At 40.9% G+C, this 16,518-nt stretch overlaps 2 protein-coding genes across 4 annotated transcripts in view; both read right to left on the bottom strand.

The window, feature by feature from the left end:
• LOC137176836 (uncharacterized) overlaps positions 1 to 9,879 on the bottom strand; it is a 38,458-nt gene extending 28,579 nt beyond the window's left edge. Inside the window, exons 1-7 of one of the 3 annotated variants that reach the window (XR_010925866.1) lie at positions 9,491 to 9,876; positions 9,126 to 9,230; positions 8,650 to 8,780; positions 8,360 to 8,521; positions 7,813 to 8,039; positions 7,178 to 7,340; positions 6,530 to 6,719 (exon numbers count right to left, since the gene is read on the bottom strand). Coding sequence is in view for 2 of the 3 variants with exons in the window: in XM_067582801.1 (XP_067438902.1) it covers positions 6,620 to 6,719; positions 7,813 to 8,039; positions 8,360 to 8,521; positions 8,650 to 8,780; positions 9,126 to 9,230; positions 9,491 to 9,557 (792 nt within the window). In the remaining variant the exon portion in view is untranslated. Of the gene's footprint in view, positions 1 to 5,883; positions 6,720 to 7,177; positions 7,341 to 7,812; positions 8,040 to 8,359; positions 8,522 to 8,649; positions 8,781 to 9,125; positions 9,231 to 9,490 lie in introns of those variants that run through there. The other 2 variants (XM_067582801.1, XM_067582800.1) reach the window with 2 other exon arrangements.
• Positions 9,880 to 11,497: 1,618 nt separating this feature from the next.
• LOC137177471 (FERM and PDZ domain-containing protein 4-like) overlaps positions 11,498 to 16,518 on the bottom strand; it is a 72,874-nt gene continuing 67,853 nt past the window's right edge. The window contains exon 16 of the mRNA XM_067583810.1: positions 11,498 to 16,174. Within this exon, the coding sequence (XP_067439911.1) occupies positions 12,825 to 16,174 (3,350 nt within the window). The 3' untranslated portion in view covers positions 11,498 to 12,824. The remainder of the gene's footprint in view (positions 16,175 to 16,518) is intronic.

Below are 16,518 nucleotides of genomic sequence, written 5' to 3'. Positions count from 1 at the left end.
TGATTCTACAGTAACTTAATTAAATGTTGACCTTTCACAGCCCAACAACCTGGGTCCCAACTCCGGCTCTCAGTACCTACAGTACATTAGTAGTAGTAGTTGAGTATGTAGTGTGGTCACACATAGAAAGTGACAAAATGTCAGAATACAGTACATAAAACTGTGTTTCTGCTCAATTTCAGAGGCCAAGAATGAACTTTTATTTATTGGTTTCTTGTACATTATTTCGAATGTAGTAGGAAAAGAAAAAATCTGCTTCTATACACTCTGTGCACTGCCTGTTGGCACCAAGGTCCTATCAGAGTTGAACTTAACTTTATGGCACTTACTCATGTTGTTCTCTCCTGACTAGATCCTTGCTTGTGTTGTATTAACTCTCATATGTACATGGCTTAACATAAAACCATCTGCTAAATGAAATTGTAACTTTGTAAAATTGTAGTATAGGACTGAGCTCCTCTCTCATCCTCCCCCTCTCCATCTGTACACATTCATGTACCATTAATGCATGTTACTAACTTGGCATCCTCCCTGTAGTTTTGTGCTTTCTTGTCTCGTAGGAGACCTGCTGTCCCCATAGTCCAACTTGATGCCCACCGCTGCTATTATATTAGTCATTTTTTGCCCACTGCTACCGCTATTATTATTAGTCATATTTCTATTATTGTTATTATTGTTGTTATTGTTGTTGTCATGCTTCTCTGTGTCTCTCTCTCCCCCCTCTCCCTTTCCCTCTTTCTCCCTCAACCCAACCAGTCAAGGCAGATGGCCACCCACTTAGAGCCTGATTCTGCTCAAGGTTTCTTTCCGTTACAGAGTTTTTCTTTGCTGCTGTCACAAAGTGCTTGCTCATGGGGGAATGTTGGGTCTCTCTCTGTAAATTAAAGAGTGTGGTCTAGACCTGCTCTATGTGAAAAGTGCCCTGAGATAACTTCTGTTGTGATTTGGTGCTATATAAATAAAACTGACTTGACTTGACTGGAGTACAGCAATACTGCCTTAAAGATGTTTTTATAGCAGGAAAGGCACAGGTGTAACTAATAACATTAATAATGGCTGCATTCCATTAAGGTGTTTCAGTAAGCAAAGCAAGTGAGTCAGCATGGACAACATAGCCCTGAACATCTAAATAGAATGCAGCCATGGCTCACTTGATTAATTTCACCTGTGCTTGTCCTATTTGACATGTCAAAATGTCCGCCGTGACAAAGGCATATTGACTAATTTAGACCTAGGAAAATGCTTATGAATGCTTGTAGGACCAGGGTTCAGACTCTCTCACACTATTGGGCGTAAATTGTTTCAACCATTAATTTTTTGTTGCACCTCACAAAACCATCCTTTGTAAATTCTACAGCCCTGCTGGTTTAAACCTTTTTAGACAGCAATGAATGTTCACCAAATCCAACTGAATACTCCAAAGGCATTGGCTGGGGATATTTGAATTTAATACTTTTCCAAAGTGATAATTGTACTGGGAGCTACTAGGTCACAGATGGAAAGAAATTCAAGCCAAAATATGATTACTTATAAGTGTGCAGTATATCTAAGTGGTCATTTGGGAAATAAAATAACAGGAAAAACTAGCCCACCGCTCTGCTATTTTAAACCAAAGACACTGGTTATCCTCTAGAAGGAGCCTACTATTGTATAACACTATTCAACTTAAAAAATATAAGACTGTAAATGGTATCTCCAGTAAAGCAGCAGCAAGCTTTGTCCTTGCTGTTCTTAGCAGAGTCCTCGGTACCTACTGAGGTCTTTTGGATCTATCATTGTAATTCTAGCTACATGGCATCAAAGTGCTCTTTCACTTCGTTTCAGTTCTGTTTGGCCAAGCTGCAGCGACATATGTTTGAATGTCAGTACAGATGTCTATGAGGAGAATTTAGCTATGTAAGACTATTCAAGTCATGTACAAACATTCAGTCACTGTGTTCACTCACTCTGAGTCCCTTCTGTAACTCCTTGGGACTCAGTAGTGCTGGTTTTCTATCTTCACAGCTTGTTAATTACAGTTAATTACACTCACCTGGCATCCCAGGTGTAAATCAGCCCCTTATTAGATGGCTGAAGATGAATGAAAAGCAGCACAGCTCTGCGTCCTGAGGACCAGAATTAAAAACCACCGAAGTAAAACTCACTTTCTAAAGAGAGGGAATTGGTGAGTCCTCTGGAACACAATCCATCTGTGATGTCCAGGGCATTGTGGGAGTTATTTTAGGATGAAGTGGCGTAGCTTACTTTTTTTGGTACTTCCAATTTCCTTCACTGTGCCTCATCTACTTCTATAGCTTGTGGTTTCCTACATTTTTTTCAGCTGCTTAAGAATACATTCAAAGTTACTTGTTGTGTTCCAATTCAGTTGCTGTCTCCATCAAAGTGCACATTTCATGACTGAAAATCGAAAAAATAAAAGGCGTGTTTCATTCCCCCAAATCCATCCATCACATCTGAATTTGGAGGACATGATAGCTGTTTTCTTTGGAACCCTCGGTATCAGTACCATGCGACCATGTCATATTTATAACTAGTTACAGAAAAATTGTGGTTTGGGTTAAAAGTACAATTGTGGTCATGGGTAAAAGAAAGAGTTGACTGTCGGTAGGAAACGGAAAAATGGTCTCCTTTGTCAAAGTCCAATATCATTAACCCTACAGCCACTAAAGGGCTTTGTTGACTGTAAGCATATGTCATCTTGAGACATTTGCTAAAATGACTGATGTTGTTAGTCTCTATAAACTGGACCACTGAAAAAGCCATGACAGTGGAAGACAAGTTTAAACTTCACAGTTTGTCGTTAGCAGTGTGGATATGTTGTTCATCATGACATAACATCACATCTGTTACAAATAAATGGATGTTTATGGGTACTTGCAATTAAAAGAGTATTCCCCAAGTATAGCATCATACTTCTATACATTATCAGAATCAAGAGTGTTTTTGGGAGGAGACGACACAGGTTCGGCCTACTAAATCCTCCCAAGGTAATACCTTCGTAGGCTGCATCCTGCCTGACATGGAACATGTCTGTGATGTTGTGCTTTGGTTTGAATATTCAAGCCAAAACCAATAGCAACAGCAAAAATGGAGCAACAGCTCCTCCCATCTCATCAACTAATATGCCTTGTGGCTGCATTATATTGTAAAATAACTCTACCTCTTCAAAGATTAATTTTTCAATGTTGTGAAACACTGGCAAAAATAGTCTAGAGAGCACAAGCTGTGCTTTGATTTTTAAGGGACTGACACTGAAAAATTATGATTTGTTGGTAGCAGCAATATCTCTATGTCATAACTCATCCTTGTTTAACCAGATATCTAGAAAAGTACAAAAGACAATGTGCTATAGAGAGTATAATGGGTAGAGAAGAGTGTTTTAGGACAGAAACACATAGCCCTGCATCACTGATGTAATATAGACATACATACTGAGAACATGGCTCAATAAATTACCCTGTTTAAAGTCAGCTTTTAAATGCCATCTTCTTGTATCTTCCAAACATTTCTATATAAAGGATTAACAAATAGACATACATAAGGTTTCACACCCTCTTCTATTAAGAATCTGTGCCAGTACAGAGAATGATTCTTTGGTTACATTTGGCATAGTACAAAACTGCATCACTAGCTATGGTGTTACTTGGGAGACAATGACCAAGTCCAAGAGTGAAGTATTCTTACATTCTCTCCTGTGTTAACCTCTGGTGAAATTATGTAATGGGAACATAAACTATTGCTGATCTTGGATAAGTTAAATGGAGCATTGTTTGGGGTGTTTATAGTCTTGAGGTAAAATACAGAATATACTGCTCTATGAATGGGAAACAGCTACGCAGAGAGGCAAACAAACAGGGAGGTCTGTCTTTGTAGCTGGTAGCTCTCTGATCTTGGCGCTGTGGTGAAGGCAACCTTGAAAAAAACATCCTAGGCACAGGGGAGCTTTAATGCATTGATATATTTTTTTTATCTTTGCAGCCATGTCATAATAAAGGCATTTTAACTTCTACACTACTTCAGTGTGCCTCAGACCTCTTTAAAGGGTTGTTTCTTCTACAGTGCAAAGATTAGTATGCTAGAGTGCTTACTACAAAACACTAACCCTTGTGCATTCAGTTCGGTTTCTGATTTTGCTAAGGACCTCTTGGTACCCTCTAAAGCGCTCTGGGAATCCCCTGGATCCCACTTTGAAAACCATTTGCTTGGAGGACTAATCTCAGGTGAGAACCAGGCCATGCCTTTTCAGCATATGTGGAATAGCCTCAAGTTCTACTACTGAACACATTTCGACATTACCGTCATTAAATTTCTAGGATGTTGCTACATTGTGTCTCTAAGAGCAAGCTATGAAAGCTAATTTATTGTGACGGTTTAGACAAACACTCTGTGGTATTATTCCCTCTTTCATTATTATTTTTTTTTGTAATGAGAGGCAACAAAAGATAGAGTGAGACAGAGAGGAACAACAAAGACTCCAGAGGGATTTGATGTAGGCCAGCATATGTGGGCTCAAGTGTGGGAGTCTGAACCACCGTGAGCTCTCCAATTTAATCTCCAATTTACAGGTTACAAATTAACACCATATATCTATGTGAGTGGGTTGGCCATATTTACATATATTGAGTTGCCATAGGCTGTTTTATTAATATGATCAACTCCATCCAATACCCTGTTGATAAATATTTTATTAATCCTGATTTTTAAAAGGATTGTGTACAAACATTACTGCCAAATACTATCATAGGACATCCAAGTCCCCAAAGGATAATAGTGACATTATAGATGTCCCCTTATGAGTAAAAAAAAGTAATATTAGCGCAATTTCTTTAATCCTGACAGAGAAATTGCACTGCAGGAAGTCTGTTTGTCAGCCAACAGCTTCTCGCCCTATCAGCTTCCCATTCATTATCTTGAACCCTAAATAGCATTTAAAAAATATTTAATATTCACTCTACAGAGTGCCATGGCAACAGCTGTTCCTCCAGTGGAGACACTGACAGTGACACTGGGTAAGGGAGAAAGGTGCAATGTGGGCTCCACCTAGTGGTATACAAAGGTAACTTGAAGGGCAGAGCTTGCACACTGCCAGAACAGGCAAATAATCAATCCATTGATCAATTAATCCTATTATCTACTGCAATGGAACGTCTAAGTAGCAGCAGTCTCCAATCAAGGTACTTTGCTAACTCAAGTTGACAAATCAAATATCCAATCCTGCGAGTCAACGTCCACAGCCTACAAATCATCTTCAGACAAAAACTGAACTACAAGATTATCTAAAATAAGAATATTAAGTTATTGCCATTGTATTACAAAAAAACCAAAACAGTAGTGCTTCAATTCCCACTCATGAAAAGATCTTATGGTGATCTGTGTTTTTACTTTAATTCACTATGAGATGCCTGGAAAGAACTTGGATACAGCACTAAGACAAAAAAGATAAAGCAGCACATCTGCAGGAGTAGATGCTGCAGAAACTACAATTTTACAGCATCTGTAATATGCATATATTACAGATGCTGTAAAATTGTAGTTTCATGGTCACTGGTTTGATATTTACATTTAGTGTATATCAAACAGCAACCATGAAATTTAAGCATTTACTTCAACTACATGACAATAAGAGCAATACATTAATACCTTAAATGTTGAATTTAAACATAAAATCTGCATAAGGGGGAGTTGCAGATGTGATGTCTGCTGTAAATGCTAGAGATGAAAGGGATTTTAAGTTCCTGTTTGGTGCATTACAACGGAAAAAAACAAACAAACAGCTGTTTGACATGTATGACTATTTACACTGTATATAGTCATACATGTCCCTGTATATTGAACAGGGACCAACAATATACTGAGGCCAAAACACACAACAGATCAACATGCTTCTCTGCAGTACAAAGTAACTTTATTTAAATTAGGTGTCTATTTTATCAAAATGTTTCAAGTTTTCAGGACAAACAACAGTGCAATCAGTGACACAGACAATACTCTATAAACAAGACATACATATGCAACATAACTACAGTCAAGACAGCAAAGGCCAGTTTCAAGTATTGTGAACAGTACATATACACACACACACCCCCATATAAAACATAAAGGCCATTTCATACTTTTAACATTTCAATGGTCGATGCAAAGGTTCTTCTATACAAAGTTCTAAAAAATATACATTTTTATTATTTTGCTGCCCACACCAAGTGAACCCAACATTTCTCAGAATGTGAATGGTGCTCTAAAAAGAAACGTATTTTTGTAATAGACTATTACTGTAGGTAATATATGAACACAATGTTACATTATCCAGCCATGAATACACCCTGAGGTGAGCCAGGCAAAAAAATGTTACACTCCTCGTAACAAAACAATTGCCAGTTGGTGTAGTAATGCAATGTGATTAAGAGGTTTTATTGCATTTTCTACATTAACTGGCAGTTAGTTCATTTTGTTGCCACCCTGCCCTTTGGAAGAATACTGTAGTGGTTTTTCAAACTAACACTACCATGAAAATTGTTTTTTGGCCCACGACGACACACAGATGCTTCAGCTCATCTAAACAAGCCACCAAGCACCCTTCTCAGTAAGGATGTAGACAGCTGGTTTGGGAGTGTTTCTCTTATTACTTTGTGTCCATGGATTCATCAGCACATCCCATAATCCTCTGCAATTCCTGAATACAGGGTACAATTGACTGGCTGTGCAACTGAGCCATCTTCAACCTAGAGAGAGACAAACAGGAGAGTGATCAGTCAGAGAAGGTTTTAACAAGAAACTTACTAAATTCTACTAGAACTAACAATGCATCATTTAGGTTATCTAGAGATGATGAACTGATTGCCAAAAGCTATGACTAAAAATACCGGGCATCAGTAAGGTGATAATAAACAAATGAATATGATAGCAACTAGGCTTCATGATAACTCATCAAGAAGTTGGGTTATTTGCTACAAAGTTTACTACACCAACCACTTTAGCACATATGCAACTGTTTTTAAGGCTATACTCAGGATCTTACTTTAGCTGCTAAAATAATGAGAATGGCTGATAAGCATTATACACAAACATATTTTTATTCATCCCAGTGAAGAAAATGTAACAACTAGCAAGGCAAATACACCCAGCCAATTTCCTCAAGCACTGGTGGACCAACCAAGGGCTCAAAGGTAAGTGAACTTACATTTGACAGATGGCAAGACAGGACTCCAGTAGGATGTCCATGTTGCAATGCTTCAGCTGGATATTTAAGCAGACAACTGTTGCCAACACGTCAGCAAAAAACGTGGTAACCGATATTATATCTGGTATATCACGGCTTCAGGAGTTCTGAGATCTTACTTGCCCTAGATAGTGGTGAAAAATGCTTAACACAGTTTTAAGGTAATTCAAGCACAGCAAGGTTTGCATTAGCCTCATTTCCTCAGTACTTTGAGTTGACCTGTTTTGTTCAAGGATGAAGTTATTGTTCAGAAGGATGTGAGTAGCAGTCAGGAAACATCTTAAAAGTGCCACTAAAAAAAATGAAGTGATTGATTTATGTACAAAAACACGACCAAGTATCTGGTTCACTCTGATCTTTCAGTATGCATAAAGTCAAAACACTGAATTAAATTACACTATGCACTTATATTGCCAAAACATTTGGATTACTCGAACATGACGTTGTGCTTACACCAGCAATGACAAACTAAGGTGTTAACATGACATTTTCCTTAATGCCTAGTATTACCTTGATCTGATTAGAATGCATATGTAATTAGTGCGCACACTGACACACCAACTTTATGACTATGCCTTCATAAACTAAGGTGTTACCTTCTGAGCAGTTCGCGTCCTCTGTTTGGTTCAGGGCAGTAGTGCTGGAGAGCAGTGAGGCTGTGAGATGCCAGAATGCTGTAACACTGTTCTCGGAGGGCGTTATGGTTTGCTGTATCCCACTGCGGCAACTCGCTGGTGTAGCGCCACGCCATCAGTGTGTGCTCCAACACAGCGTCCCACTCTTTGTTCCTCAAAAGAACCTGGCCCCACTCCTGACATGAAACCTGAGGGGGAGGATAAGGAGGTGATGGATTAGGATGACACAGTAAAACATTTGGCTCACAGAGCCACACAGAGGTATCCTATGGAGCATTTTTTTTTATATATATCTGTGACAAAGATTCCTTTTAAGAAGAAAAGAAAGCTCAATTAGAAAAGAGTACCAGGGGTGTGCTCAGAGAGCCAACAATCCCTTTACAAGTATAAATGAAACACTTTAGTGCTTTCCTGCAAATGAGAATTGAACTTTATAGTGAAATTAAATCTGCAGGTTTCCAAAAGTGTCATCATTTATACAAACAAGTTAGATATCACTGATACTCACTTTGAATGCCACAAGGTGAGGATATGCTTTTCTGTAGCAGTGAGCATCCCTGTTGGAGCCAAACCGTGAGTAGGGTATGGACCTGTAAACATTTGCCTTCTTTAATTGCAAGTCGTCCTGGAGATACTTCAGGTCGGAGGCCAGGATCCTGGGCTCTTGGCTCTGGGATACAATGAAACACACCACATTTGAGGTTACATTGTATGCCATGTACACTGAACATCTTGAGCACGAAAATTCACCTCAGATGGGCAACATTTTATCTTATTAATATGGTCACATGAAAATACCTGTTCAACTAAGATGAGGGATCTGATTAGCTGTACAAGTTGCTGTTTGGAGAGCGGGGTGTGGTGCTCGTCCATCTTCTCACACTGCTCCTCTATCCTCCCACTCCACACCCCATTGATGGATAAATCCACTGAAAAATAAAAAGGATATGATTAGGACAATAACAGACCACAGCAAACAGGGGGGAAACCAATTATTGATGGGAGTATTGCATTTACCTCAGAAATGTGTTTTTACCACTCTGAAGAATTTATTTTCATTGATGTAGACTGTCAGGTTGACTAATATTGAATGGTAGAGGAAACCGGATTGACAAGACACACTACAGTGAAAACCACCACTCCTGAGGCTCACAGCATTTTTACCCTCATGCAATGTTTCTTTTTGCTTCCTATTAAGTCTGCTCAACAAACCAGCTGTACATTTTTTGTAGGTTTTGCAGGTTGAATGACCATGGTTTCTATGTGGTACTTACAGGACTGCGCACGCTTGGTGTTTGAAGTAGTGTTTCTCCCTCTTGGAAGTGGAGACGGAGCCAGACGGGCACTTAGGATTTCTAGGTAGGACCTCCTCATACGAGCTGTAGGAAAGAAGAGGGAAAATTGTATATCATTTACTTGTGTTTTCTACAGTATTGTTTGCTCCAAGCACCCCAGGAGATGCATTTTAACTAAAATTGACACACGCCGTCAACAACAATAACTTAACGGCTAACCAACTGTGAACCCCCCCTCAAACAACTGTTGTTAGCATGATAGCGAAGTGGCGCCTTCTTACAAAGAAAGTAAGTCACAGCAATTGTCGCAGCCAAAGTAGACAGTTGTCATGTTTCAGACTTACCTGCAATTTTGGGCTGTGGAGCTGGTATTTCCACCAAGGCACGTCGTGGCTGACACACAGCTGCCATTGTGACTAAACTAACCAGCTAATTTTATGGCGCTAACTCCTTGCTAGCGACGCTACTGTTAGCTGAACTTTAAACCCCACTGGGTGCACGACAATAACTTCTCCACGGTTAGTAGGGAACTCGGCGTTCAGGAGCTTTTCTTCAAAACAACCACTGTAGTTTTCGTGCTCGTTTCTATCCACTAAAAAGACAAAATTGCTTGAAATAAAGTCAGCACAACAAAACGTCTCCGCTCTTGTGAAGCCTGCCGAAGCGGAGGTAGAGATAAAGTAACAACTTTTGTCTGCACAATGCTGATGAGGCGCGCGACACTAGTTGCCGCGCGGGCGTGGCTTGCTTGCATGGGTCCACCTGATTGGTAGACGTCACTGCCTACGTACAAACAGGCGCCCAATATGCAAACGAGGTGGCCGCTGTGCTTTGTGGCGAGCACAGAGAAGCGCTGTGGCCTGTGGCCTATAATCAAAACAATTGTGGAGTAAATTGTCACGATTTATTGTATCCACTCTCCCTTTTTATTACTTTGGAAGAAATGTTTTGTTTGGATTCACTGGATATGTCAGGGATCTGTTGGCAGTTCTATTTGATTACTTTGTTTATTATATTAACCAAAATTTATATTCACAAATCCAAATTCTTAAGCAAAAAGCCAGTTTTCAGAGCTGACTGTCCATATTAAATAATACATTTCATAAGTATCAAAATATACATAACAAAAAAAAGCTGTTAAAACGTATAACCACTGTAAGCTTTATAAGATGTTTATTTAACTTTTTATTTCTTTTTTTATTGCAACCTTTTGTCGCCCTGGCCTGTTTGTGATTATTGTCTCAAGCTGTATACACAAGGTGCTGTAAACTTGTTGTATACTTGTTGTTGAGGTGGCCACTGTGTGCCCCAACATCTCCTCCGCACAATAGGGAAATAATCACGGCATGGAGACACTACCACAGCCACACACACTATACACTCTCAAATCTTCTTTATGTTACCCTGATATAGGCCTACTTCTTCACTTGCCATGGAGAGGGGAAGTTATTTTTTTCTTAATGTATATATATATATATGAAGCCTCCATATTCTCCCTTCCACTCCCGTCACAATCTTGATGCTGCATCAGCATGTGGTGCTGTACACTGTCTATTTTCGTATGCTAACAAAATCCATAAGAAACATGTGCAAGCCACAATTGAATGGTATGACTAATTTGAAGTTGTTAACTTTGTAAAAATACATATTGTCGTACTTTATATACTTGGCTAAGTTTAAGAGTTAATTCAACTGGCCCCTGTCAAAGAATAGCTGGTTTGAATGGGTAAGAACTGTCACCGCTGCTAAAACCAAAATTAAAACATATATTATGTTATTTTTATACAAGCATCACACTTACCTGTGTGTTTTTTGTTGTTGTTTTTGTTTGCAGCTCAGCCACTGCATGCCACTTCTGAGTGATGCTTGACAACGAACCTGGATTCTCAGGTCTTTGCACAGGAGCGAAAAGATTGTGTCATAAATTAATTTTGAGCACACATCCTCATTGACCAAAAGTTGTGAATGATGCAATGAAATACTACAGTTATGTCCTTTATAATATCTTCTGAGAACTGAAACTTACACACAAGTAGGCCATGAAGAGGGCATCTAGTGCCATATGCAGTCTTTCAGGAGTCATGGACCTTTGAACTAGTCAAAAGTACTGTAAATGGGGACCTTGAAGCATCCTCTGTACTGTGGGTGCATCCTGTATGTAGTATGTAATAAACAAACATCTGGCAGTAGATTCAAATATGACAAAAGAAAGACATTGTTCAAATATACAGTATGTGCATGTTGCATTCAGTTTGAAAAGCAGATGGCAGCATTCACAGTGTATCATATGTTTTAATATGTACGGCCTAATTAAGAGTGTTTGTATGGAAATGATTAAAATGCATGTTTCTGCAACATTATATAGCATACTTAGATTGTAATCATATTTTAATCTCATAAAGCATAGTCAACATACTTTCACAATGCACTGTGTGCCAGGAGTATGACTGCAGACTGCAATATCAACTGTTGACAGACAGTATTATGAAAGTGACATTAGAACAGACATTCAGGACAGGATTCAAACCAAAAGACACATGGAAAGAGACAAAACATATCTGTAAAATATTTTTTAATGGGTTTGTGGATTATCGAAAAAAAAATGGGAATTTAATTTCTTGTCAAGAGACATAACTGCATTTTGATACATAGTGTGGAATAATAAATAATTTCAAGCACAGAACTTATTCCAAAACAGATGATAATAAAACACAAAAACGTAAAAATAATTAGATATAATTTATACAATGGTCAGTCTGAAATACTCTTTCAGAAATTCAAAATATTTTTAAATTTTTGATATAGAATTATAGTAATAGTATTATATATTTAGTTTTCGGGTAACTCTTTATTATATACTGCTTATTAATCTTATCTGAAAAAATCTAGGTGGTAAAATATGAAGCAGTGGTAAATGCAGTGCAATTTTAGTGTCCCTGTGTTTTCAACATTTCGAACAAATGTTCCTCCCATCTTGCAAGTAAACTGCATTTTAATGCAACAGGGTTGAAATCAGTTTACTTTTACAGTCATTCAGAATTACAATTGAATATTTAGCATGTGAATACAATGATAGCAACAATTTCTTCACTGGACTCAAAGTGACACATGTTTTGTTACATTTCTACAGTTAAATTATTATAGTAACAATTATAAATATCTGTAGTAAAACTGCACTTTATGAACTGATCGAAAGTGAATTCACTCCAGCCCTGTGCAATATAGAGCAAATTAAGCTGTATACTCCATGGCTTCTTGAAACTGCTACATCAAATAAATAATATTGTATTTATGTACATTATATACATTTTTTAAATAAGTTACATAATGCACAGGTAAAAGGATATCTATTAGGTATACAGTATATCATATTACAAAGGTCTGTGACAGTATGGCTTTGTAAATATACGTTACAATATTGTCATCAGAAAAAGCAAGTGAAGTCAGTGAGGACTGCTTTTCAGCATCTTACTCATCTTTTCAGTTGGAGTGTAATGTAAGTTCGATGTTAAGTCTAACGGCAACAAGTCTTACACTTTAGTGATTCTGATATTGAGATTGTCTAGACCTTATAAGAAAAATATATGACTCTTCCAGCAGCCTCAAAAATAACAAGATGCTTAAAGACAGACTTCTACTGACTGCGTAGGCCACACTAGAAAGCAAAAGGAGTAGCCTCTACTTGCTAAGCAGCGTTTTAAGGGAGCGGGTGAGTGCGTTAGCAATGGCCGACATGGTACTGGAGTGGCGGACCAGGGCTTTCACGCTGTGCTCCCCTGGTGCTCCCACGGTGGCAGCCTCAGCCGCTTTGAGTAAACAGATATAGTTCATGACGACCTCGTCGACCTTCGCCACAACCTCTCTCTGTTGGTGTGAGGCTGAGAGACCAAGCCCCTTAACCAGACACATACAAGCTTCGCAGAGACAACATAGCACCTGGAAGCTGCAAGTTACAGCCAGAAGCATCTCTTCAGGACTACTGTGCGCCTGTGCCATCCTCCGGCATGCCCGGCCTAATTCTTTCGACTCAACAGAGAGGAGCTGCTTGTACTGGGATACATCATGGATAGGCATCTGGGCTCCACGATCGCAGCGACCTACGCTGGATCTCACCAGCGCAATGAGCTCACTGGCATCACGGCGGACATCTGTGAAGCCGGAAGGGAAGCCGTACATGCGGTCCTTGAGTGCATTGATTCGGGCCAGACGGTCACTAAAGCTCATGTTATTGAGTACCTCACCATATAGCTGTTCCCCGGCTGCATCCACTGCTGAGCCACAAGGGAAAATAGCCGATGCAGCAATACTGTCGTTATCAATATCATTCCCACCACGGCTTCGTCTGGGCCTCTCCCACTCAATCTCATCCTCTTCGCCTTCACTCTTACGTTTAAAGAAACAGTAGCTAAAAGGCCCATTGCATCTCCAGGGACTGGTATCCAATTTTTGAGAGCCCTTCATGTGTTTGGCATCTTTCTGTAAAGGAAATGCAACAGATGCCCTTCTACTGTCTATCCTACTACCTGTAGACCAGCATGTGGCGTGGGAAGATACAGAGCCTTGGGAGTAGCTCTTGGAGAGCCGCTTCCTTGTTGGCCTCCGCTGGACTTTGGTCTCACCTTGCTGGGGCACAGATGGTGACAAGGGCTGCTGGCTCCGGCTTCGGGTGGGCTTATCAAAGAGAACTTCCACACTACCAGAACTGGCAGTCACATTGCTAGTGCTGCGTTTGAGCTCCCGGCCCCTTTGCAGATTATTGCTGAAGGGATCCGTCTGTGGCAAGGTCGGGGTAACAGCATGAATGTGGTTCTGATTTTGCCGGGACTGGATGGAATGGATGGAATCCAGTGGGCATCCTGAGTTGCTGGAGCTAGTGTTGGCTTGTGTGGGTAGAGACAAAGGAGGAGGAGGAGGAGGTGGTGGGGGAGGTGGTGGAGGAGGTGGAGATTGTGTGTTGGGAGTTGGGGATGTAATGCAAGCTCTAGCCCCAGTAGATGCCTGCCTGATAAAAGCTGAGGGGTGGTCTCCCCTTCCTAGTGAGATGGGGTTGAGGTCTCGTTGACAACTTACACTGGGGGCAGCAGAGAAACAAAGAGAATCATTAGGACGAGAATGAGGAGTCTGACGAACTGCATGTTTTGCCCTTGGGTCTGATTTGAACCAGTCATCAGTGTTGCCTGCAGGTTGGCTTCTTGACCGAGGTGGAGGGCGGTTAGCAGTACCCCCACCCTCGCGGTTTACACCTGTGATGAATCCCCCATCACGGCTAATACAGCCATCTCTCTTATACAGTGACAGGAAGTGTTCTGGGTCCATACCACTCCTCTCTAGCTCACTTTCCAGGCCAGAAAAGGAGCTTCTCCTCTCAGCTGAAGCTGGCCTCAAATCTAGACAGTCATTTGGTCTCTGAGCATGCATATCAGGACTTCTCTTGAGTTTGGCAGGAAGTGTGGCAGAATGGTATGACCGTGGATTTTTATTTGCCATCTGCATGGTGGCTGTATTAGGGGTTACTAAATTTGGGCTGAGGAATGGGGATGATATGGAGGAGGGCATACAAGGGCAGCGAGCAATTGTGTTCCCCCTATTCTTAACCATTTCAACAAGCTGAGGGTTGCTAGTGATATAGCGTCTAGTGTCCTTTTTCACTGCCCCTCCCATGCCTGCACTGTGCAGCTTTCCTCCCTGATGCATCTGGCTGACTGTTAGATAGTTTATCAGTTGTCTGTAGGCCTCACTGCCTTCTTTCTGGTTCAGCCCTTTAAAACAGGCCTGTTGTTTAGCATGCAGATCATTGTAGGGCCTCTTGCTTCCAGTACCTGTGGTCTCTTTATGCTTAGACGGTGTGGCTGAGGAGGGACGGACTGGTTCAGCCCCGGCAGCAGGAGGGTGAATGTTGGGCAGCATTTTCCGAAGGAGGGCAGGGTCTGCATGAGGGTGAAGGTCTTTTCCCTGAGTGCTCTGGCCAGGGATGCTGTGGGGAATTCCAGGTTTGCTATCTTCATAGTTTAGCACCCTGAGTAATGAGGAGGAGGAACTAGAAAGCGGGTGCCTTTGCATATGGTGGTGTTTTGATTCATTCATGCCAGGGCCAAGTGGTGAGTCAGTTGGGGTGGCACAGGCACTACTGTTTGTGCTGCCACCAGCATCCAGAGATGAGCACAGAGATCCCTGTAGTGAACTGTGGGCTTCTCCTTGCAAATTTGAAATCCTTTTTGCTAGATGGTACTCACACAACCGTGCAACACTCTGCTGTCTTGAAATCGGCTGATGGTCACTTTGTATGTCTGATCCTTGGTCAGACCCCCCTGATTTAGATTTTTTGGTTGGGGACAGCAACGATGCTACAACTAGATGTTCATCTTGTTCAACAGCCGTAGCTCCATTATCTGTACCACACTCCCCCATGTTGACAACGTCTAACAGGCGATCAGAGGTGGAGGAAGCAGGGCGGGGAATTCTGTGATGGTCACGGGGGAGGCTGTTCACCCCAACACTTCTTTGACTTTCCCCTCGCTCACAGAATGAAGTGCGCTGACTTAAGTCAAGATGGCTGCTGCTGCCACCACTCTCACCTCTATGTCCTTCCCTTGTGCTGAAGGTGTTATATTTCCCACTGGAGTCTGCAGACTTTTTGTGATGCTTGCCTCCTGGTGTGGTGGAACTTGGGCGCTGGAGAGTGGAGGAGAGGTTAGTATGGGACCTCACCTCCAAGCTGTCTGGCCCTGATGATGCTGTGTCCAAAAGGGGGCTCTGTCTCGGAGGAACTGCTGGAGGCTGAAGGTGGCGTGTTGGACTACGGGGTTTCTTCTGTATCGTTCCTGCTGTACTAGGTGAGACGGGGAATTCTGTTTTTTCCTCAAGTAAAGGTTGGTATCCCTCCCTTGTGGCCACCAAAAGACGCATGTGACTCTCGCTGAGCCTGTGAGTAGCAGCCAGTTCAGAGATTTCGGTCATCTCTGAGGAGTTGGTCTCGTTGCCAGAATCTGAGGAAGACTCTGGACTAAAGCCTCGAGATGTGTAAACACCTAGAAGATAAGAAGTAAAATATGGGTCATTCAAGTAAAAGATAATTGCTTTTAAATGTGCACTGTTTTAAATATTACACAGGGCTATGACAACATATATATGAAAGGGCACATTATTCAAATGTTTTTTGTTCAGGTGGATGTGTTTTGATAGTTTACTAACTCAAGGGGGCAAGAGGTTACAGAGAATTAAAGCTAAATGGTAGAGAGGGAAACCCATTAGAGGAAAAAAACTCAGGATAAAAAGAGCAAATGATAGCTTTGATAAAATGAACACAAATTAAATCATTTAGTGGTCTAAATGATATTAAATTAGAGAATCAAACATCATAGACTGAGACACA

The sequence above is a fragment of the Thunnus thynnus genome, chromosome 24, assembly GCF_963924715.1.
Source record: "Thunnus thynnus chromosome 24, fThuThy2.1, whole genome shotgun sequence".
NCBI lineage: Eukaryota > Metazoa > Chordata > Actinopteri > Scombriformes > Scombridae > Thunnus > Thunnus thynnus.
The sequence above is the reverse complement of the archived record's forward strand: the minus strand, read 5'-3'. Positions and strand labels throughout refer to the sequence as shown.